The sequence below is a fragment of the Petaurus breviceps genome, unplaced genomic scaffold (genome assembly GCF_028583685.1).
Source record: "Petaurus breviceps papuanus isolate PSGF00001 unplaced genomic scaffold, PetGlider_PUasm1.0 156, whole genome shotgun sequence".
NCBI classification, from domain to species: domain Eukaryota; kingdom Metazoa; phylum Chordata; class Mammalia; order Diprotodontia; family Petauridae; genus Petaurus; species Petaurus breviceps.
Window position 1 is genome coordinate 2,774,999 of NW_027185720.1, and position 7,895 is coordinate 2,782,893.

At 37.4% G+C, this 7,895-nt stretch overlaps 1 protein-coding gene across 1 annotated transcript in view; it reads left to right on the forward strand.

Moving 5' to 3' along the window:
- The window catches only part of TRHDE (thyrotropin releasing hormone degrading enzyme), a 504,503-nt gene that overhangs the window by 473,504 nt on the left and 23,104 nt on the right, over positions 1–7,895 (forward strand). Inside the window, exons 16-17 of the mRNA XM_069081944.1 lie at positions 6,078–6,245; positions 7,167–7,307. Coding sequence (XP_068938045.1) covers positions 6,078–6,245; positions 7,167–7,307 — 309 coding nt within the window. The remainder of the gene's footprint in view (positions 1–6,077; positions 6,246–7,166; positions 7,308–7,895) is intronic.

Here is a 7,895-nt window from a genome sequence, read left to right on the forward strand (position 1 = left end):
CTCTCTCTCTCTCTCTATCTATCTATCATCTATCTATCTATATATATATTTATATACTGGCTCTCATCTGTAGCCAATAAAATATACTTTAATTGGGGTGGCTAGGTGACAAAGTGAATAGAGCACTGGCCCTGGAGTCAGGAGGACCTGAGTTCAAATTTGGTCTCAGACACTTAACACAAAAAAAATTAGCCATGTGATCTTGGGCAAGTCGCTTAACCCCAACTGCCCTCCAAAAAGAAAAAAAAGTGAAAGAAATATATACTTTAATGATTAAATAAGAGGAAAACAAAGTTTTCATTCCTGAATGTGAAAAAATTCAATTAGAAGGTTAACTTTTGAAGTAGCAGTTAAAGAGAAATTATTTTGGAGATAATTCACTTTATCATAAACAATTTTCATTTTCTTCCTTTTTTTAAAGCAATTGGGATTAAGTAACTTGCTCAAGGTTACATGGCCAGTTATTTAGTGTGGGTGCCAAGTATCTGAGGCCAGAACTGATCCCGTGTCTCCCGAGGCCGGGGCCGGCGCTCTTACTCACTGCGCCACCTGGCCACCCCAACAATTTTCATTTTCATAAAGAGGAACCCCCTCTGTCTGTATTGTTGATTATAGGCCTCTCATAGGAGTAATGTATACCATTCATTGCCATAGGTTCTACTGATTTTGCTGCTCGTGCCCTGTAATACTGTGTGTATGTGTGTTTCATTTGGTCCTAATGACTTTAATTTACACCAAAAAAATCTTTAAGAACTTTCTCAAAACAACAAGTGTGGGAAATTTCCCAATTCCATTTTTACAGACTTAAGCAGCCCTGGTGTTCCATTGATAGCCTCATGATGTGAGAAGAAAAATGAAGAAAGCCCTCAATTTTGAACATCTCTCTGGGGTGGACTTATGGAAGGAAATGCATGAGATTCCCACAGGATGGGTAGGCAGGGATGGGTCCACAGTCTGCATTCTAGGGGGAAACAGCTGAATTGAGATCACAGAGTCATTTGTATGATTTCAAAAGTAAGTAGGGAGAGAGGATGTGGCTTATACAGTTACTGAAGGGAAACTCAAGACCTTAATCTATTGTGATCAACTGCCAACAAATATTGAAATGCCCAACACTATGTTTTATACAATGCAATGCTTGTGAAATTTTGCTTCACAAGTGGCTAAATGAAAGTTCATCTGCCAACATGATATTCCTAAAGCACAGGTCTGACTACATTACCCTGTACTCAGTAACTCCAGTGTCTCTAGGACAACTTCCCTTATTGGCATTGAGTCTTTAGCAGTCTAACTCCCCCCTGCCTACCTTTCCAGGTTTATGATACTTTACACACCTTCAGGAGTTTATGTTCTATCCATAGTGGTCTTCTTGCTGTCCCTTACATGCAATATTCCATCTTCCATGCCTGGAGTGAACTCCCTCATACCTCCTCTTCCTCTTCAAATCTCTACTTTTCTTCAAAATTTATTCCAGGCCTTTCCTTATTTCATCATATACTGGTTCCATTCACTTAAATTATATTTGTCTGGGCTTTGTATGAGTATGTGTGTATGTATATATACATATACATATGTATGTATATATATATACATACACATACAGACACAGATATATATATATATATATATATAATTATATATTTATATGTGTGTGTATGTATATGCAGCTAGGTGGCACAGTGGATAGAGTACTGGGCCTGAACTCAGATCCTAAGTTCAAATCCAGCCTTAGATACTTACTAGTTGTGTGACCCTGGGCAAGTTACTTAACCCTGTTTACTTCAGTTTCCTCATCTATAAAATAAGCTGGAGAAGGAAATTATAAACCCCTTCAGCATCTGTCAAGAAAACCCAAAATGGGGTCACAGAGAGGGACATGACTGAAATGACTGAATTACAACAACAATATACAAATAAACAGTTTAGTAAACACCTACTATGTGCCAGGTACTTTGTTAAGTGCCAAATACGTGTACATCGTATTTCACACTATCAAATGTAAGCCCTCTGCGGTCAGGGATTTTTGCAGCTTTGTCTTTAAGTCCACAGTGGCTGGCACACAGTAGGTGTTTAATAAATGCCTTTTGATTGTTTGATCTGATAAAGATCTAGAAGTTTTATTGAACTGAAAATTAGCCCAGAGTCATCATGTATCTCTAAACTGAGAAATTTAACATAATCTTTAGGGGTATAATAGAACTGCAGGAGAACCAGGGAGGTACCATTGTCTCTGATCAAAGCACACCCGAAGGGTTGTGTTCCTTTTTGTGAACTACATTTTAACAAGGCTTATTGTTTGTCCTTCCTTTTTGAAGAGGACCATGATATTATGGAGGTGATGCCATGCATGCACGTGAATTGGATTTAAGTGAGGGAGGCTGGACAAAGTCACCAGCCTCACTTTTTCCTCTGAAGCCATCTGGGAAGAATATTGATAAGCTGAAAATATCCAGAGGTGTCACAGCCACAGTATCTTCTGACCTTTCCAAAGGACAACTGGTTGGGGGAATCAAAGTTGTATGACCAGAAAAAGAGAAGACTTAGGAGGAAGTGACATCAGACCTCAAAGATATTGTATGGAAAGCTTAAGTTTATTCTCTTGTTTCATGGATACAGAACAAGAAACCTATGTAGTAACTTCAAAGAGGACAATTTAGGCATGGCATAAGGAAAAAACTTCCTAATAATTAGTGTAGAATGGACAGTCTTGGAAGGTAGTGGGTAGCCTCTCAATGGAGATCTTCAGATGAGATGATTTATTTTTGTGAAGTGTTTCACAGACTTTAAAGCATAATATAAATTATTATCATTGTTATTGATACTATTATCATTCTTAAACAAAGGGTAGATAATCATTTGTTGGATATTTTGGGAAGGTTTGGAGAGTAGCAGTATAATGGAAACTGGACCTGGAGTCTGGAATATCTGAGTTTAAATTCTGCCTCCAACTCTTACTAGCTGTGTGGCCTTGGATAAATCACCTAACATTTTGGAGGTTCAGGTTCCTCAACTACATTTGAAATGGGGATGGTGCTTTATCTACACTTGATATGGTGCCTTCAAGCACATAAACTATTGATTATTATGAGGTTATTATGATGTTGGGTTAGAGGCAATGTGTGTAGTCAACAGAGTGCTGATTACGTCCAGAAGATTTGGGTTTGAATCTTACTTCGGACACTTTACTGTGTCATCCTAAGAAAGTCATTTTACCTCACTCAGTCTCAGTTTCCTAATCTGTGAATTAAGAGGATTGGCCTTCGATGATATTTAAGGTCATTTTCAGATATATCTGTGATCTGTGATGTTGAGGGAATTCTTGTTCAGGTATAGGTTGCGCGATTGGACTAGATGTCCTGAAGCTTCCAGAGCAGGGATTCTATGAGTCAGGGATAATTTTCCTTGGTGCTCAGGGACTCAAACCATTTCTAGAGTCTTAATGTTGCTTCAAAATAGCCCATAGATTTCATTTTCATCCCATAATATGACAAAGAAAATTAGCCAAAGTCTGACTTTGCCATTTCTTGTCTGTGTGACCTTGGGCAAATTATTTAACTCCTACTAACCTCAGTTTCCTTAGCTGTAATATTAGATTGTTGGTTATTTCTAAATGCACGATTCATGATCCATATCTGTCACCAAATACCAAGTAATCCTCTTTCTCCCTCTTCTCCTTGCCAACCATACAAAGTATTTATAAAAAGAAAGGAATTATAACTTCCACTCTTTGGAGGAAAGCCTGATTTTTAGTATTATTTTCCCAGTTGCCACTGCCATCTTCTCCATATTCTTACTACTCTACAGACTGAAATTGTGTGCATAAATTCAGGGCAGTTATATGGCTCAGTGGATGCTGGACGTGAACAAAACCCAAGCTGAACTAGCTCAAACATTTACTATGTTGGTTAACTTGGGCAAGTCACTTAAATTTTCTTAGCTTCATTTTCCCTATCTGTAAAACAGAGGTGATAGTATGCCACCTACCTGACATGATGATAAGATAGGATAATATATGTAACCTGTTTTGTAAACTTTAAAGTGCTATTTAAATGCTGTTAGTTTTGCTATCACAATATCCTGATGTTGTCTCTATTTCTGCATGCACAAAAAAACACCTACAGACAAGATAAAGACAGTTTCACTGATGGGCATCTAGCCACCCTCTCCTGTTCTGTAGGCTTTTCTTCCCCAGTGGCTAGAGACTTAACCTCAGGCATAATTCTTGCTTTTCAGAAGAGATATTGACTTCCTCTAACCCAGGGGAAGTGTTTTCTCTCTGTTATTAGACACAATATAAATGCAACAAAGAAGTTTTAATAATAGGTTAGTAAGTGTTCAGCAAAGCAGAAATGCATTTATTTACAAAATCTATACAACTTCTTTAAAAATTTTTTTGCTCTATAATGTTCTTTCAGAAAAAAAAATATCTGTGTTTGATAACTGTGGGGTGTCTAAGAAAATTCTGTTTAGAGGAAAAACTGCTGGGGCAAAGGAAAGCATTGAAACCCCCAATTGGCTAATATCCCAAACCACAATAATCCAGGAAAAGAATTCACTAGCTCCATTATAATTTGATGGCCAATCCTAAAATTAGTTGGCTTTATTTAGTGGCAGGTTCAATGGAAGAGAATAAAAAATACTGTCTGCTTCATTCACAGCATCCAAGCGTTCTGCTGCTCCTGATACAGTGTATCTCTTAATAAGCTGAGTGATAGGACTCTATATGCCCACTCATTTGTGCAATGAATTATCCTACAGTTTTGGAGAGTGTTACAATTTTTGCTTAATTAAGCAACCAATCCTTCCAGTTAGTGGTTTCTTTTCCTTCTCAGAACTACCATGAGTGAGAGTGGAACCTCTGGGAAGTGTATCCTTCATGGATGGTGGCAAATATAAATTAAATCATCCTAATCTTCCCTGGGGCAGTTAAGATTTTTTTTCACATCTTGACTGATTTTAAGAAGAAATTTACATGCAGTTCCAAAATTGGAGCAGAAAAAAATAATTATTTTTGGTTAAATTTATTAATTTAAATGGTTAATTTAGAAAATTTAGAATGCCTATGCAATGTGGTACATGTGCCTGTACTTTGACAAGTACTGGTGATTCAAAGATGAAAATGAAACAGTTCCTGTCTTCAAGAAGCTTGCCTTCTATAGAGAAGAATCAGCATATACACAGAGAAGTTAATACAAAATATGAATGCAGTAAATACAGAGTAATTTAAGCAGTGGAAGGGAGAATATTACTAAGGTAGGGCAGGCAGGAAAGGAGCGGCAGAGAGGGAAAGGATCAGACAAGGCCTTACAGCATGTAGCACATGAGCTGATGATCAACAACAATAATAATAATTATTATACAAATAGCTAGCATTTATATAGTACCTCTATGTGCTAATCAGTGTGCTAAGTCATTTTCAAATATTATCTCATTTTATCCTCACAACAGTCCTGGGAGGTAAATGCTATTATTATTTCCACTTTATGGAAGAGGAAAGTAAGGCAAATAGAGGTTAAGTAACTTGCCCAGGATCACACAGCTAGTAAGTGCTTGAGGTGACATTTGAACCAAGGATTATAAATAGCATAATGAAAGAAAATAATCTTATTTATTCAGCAAATATCCTAGAGCACCCATTATTATTAACTAATAGACGTTTATTAAGCACCAACTATGTGCCAAGAGGCAGTGTAGAGTGATGGAATGAAAGATAGTCTTGAAGGCAGAAAAACCTGGGTTCACATTTTACCTCTAACACTTACTGGCAGTGTGACTCTGGGCAAATAATTTAACTTAATAAAAGTATAAGTAGTAGAGAAGGTACCAGCCTACATTGGTAGGAGTTTCCCCACCTGGGAGTTCCCTATAACAAAGAAATCACAGATCCAGTCCCTGTCAAGTACTATGTTCCAGGTGCCATGCTTAGATAACATATTGTTTCAGGTAAGGCCTCATTCTCATGTTACTTTCATTTTAAAGATTATATTCCATCTTACACAATGACTGGAAAAGAGATTTCTGTATTGTTGGATTATAAAGTTTTATTAATAGAACACCACTATGTGTTACTTCCTTAGAATACCTCTAAATGTCAGAGACATCGTCTATTGTACGGGAGTTTCACTATTAGATGAAGATGTTTGGGAGTTCATCTGGATGAAATTCCACTCCACAACTGCAGTATCTGAGAAGAAAATATTATTGGAAGCCTTAACTTGTAGCGATGACAGGAACTTATTAAATCGGTGGGTCATTCATATTTATTAAATATGTGTGTGATCACATTAGCATCTTTGACTAAAGTCTCTCTCTAATGTCCCCTCCTGGCCAACAGGAGCCCTTGGGTCCTCAAGGAATCTGTCAGTTGAGTGCTTCCTCTGACAAGTCTGACAAGAAAATCGAGTGGTATATTTCTCTCTTAAGCCAAGGATCAGCTTAGAATGCAGCCTAGCTCCATTCAATGAGGCTTTTCATAAGAGAGTTGATCATGGTTTTGGGTACCCAGCATCTCCCCAAAATAGTCCACTTGGGCATAGAAGGGTTGTGAGGAGTGCTGATAAAAATCATGGAGACTTTAAATGTTAAAGAAATATCAGCCAGTTAAATTAAGGAAAACAATTATGGCCACAACTTTTATTTTATAAAGGAAAGGACTCCACCTTAGAAACACTAAACAGTTATTTTATTTCATTTGGAAATGATCAAAAAGTAGCAATCCATAAAGAGTAGTTCTGACGGGGCGGCCAGGTAGCACAGCGAGTAAGAGCACCAGCTCCAGAGTCGGGATGACCTGGATCGAATCCCGGGCTCAGACACCCAGAAATAACTGGCCGTGTAACCTTGAGCAAGTTACTTAACCCTGATTGCTTAAAAAAAAAAAGAGTAGTGCTGAAAAAGCCCAGTTCATCATGTAGTTCAAGGATGTCATGCATAAAACCTGTTGGCCAAGTCAATCTGGCCTAGTAGTTTTTTATTTAATTTAAATTCAGTTAATTTATTTCTTATTAAGTGATGTTAGTCTGACTCCCTTGACCCTAGACTCCTCTTTGAAGAATGTGACAAATTCAATTATGCTTTTTAAAAACAAGATTGTCTCAGATTAAAAAATATCAACTGAATAAAAAACATTTCTTTCCTATCTTCCTACCCTCATTTTATATTTAAAGGCTTCTGAATCTATCACTGAATTCTGAGGTGGTTTTGGACCAAGATGCAATTGATGTCATCATCCATGTAGCTCGAAATCCACATGGCAGAGATCTTGCATGGAAGTTTTTCAGAGATAAATGGAAGATATTAAATACCAGGTAGAAACAAAAGATGATGCTTTCTTATTTATTTATTTCGCTTTTTTGGAGGGGGGAAGGCAGGGCAATTGGGGTTAAGTGACTTGTCCAAGGTCACACAGCTAGTTAGTGTTGCATCTGAGTCCGAATTTGAACTCAGGTCCTCCTGACTCCAGTATTCACTGCGCCACCTAGCTGTCCCAAAAGAAACACTTCCATACCTCAGTAAATATGTAGATGGTGGCCCACAAAGGAGTGAAACCCAACTTTTTCAGGGGCAGCCAAAAAGTCAAAAAGGAGACTTCTGGTTGGATCAAACAAACCTTTAAGGCCTACCTCCTTGAGACTTTCAGTTATTTGCAGTGCCCTAAGTCAAACATAATTGAAATGACTGAACATAAAGGAAGTATGCAGATATTATGATAAATGGACAAACTTTTAATTATCTAAGAAATATTATAGGGAGGACATATGGTATAGTGCATTGAGGAAAAGATCTGGATTCATGAAGACCTATATTCAAATTTTACCTTTGCTAGCTGTGTGACTTTAAGAGAATTCCTTTACCTTTCTGTGCTTTAGTTTCCTCAACTGTAAAATGAGGGAATT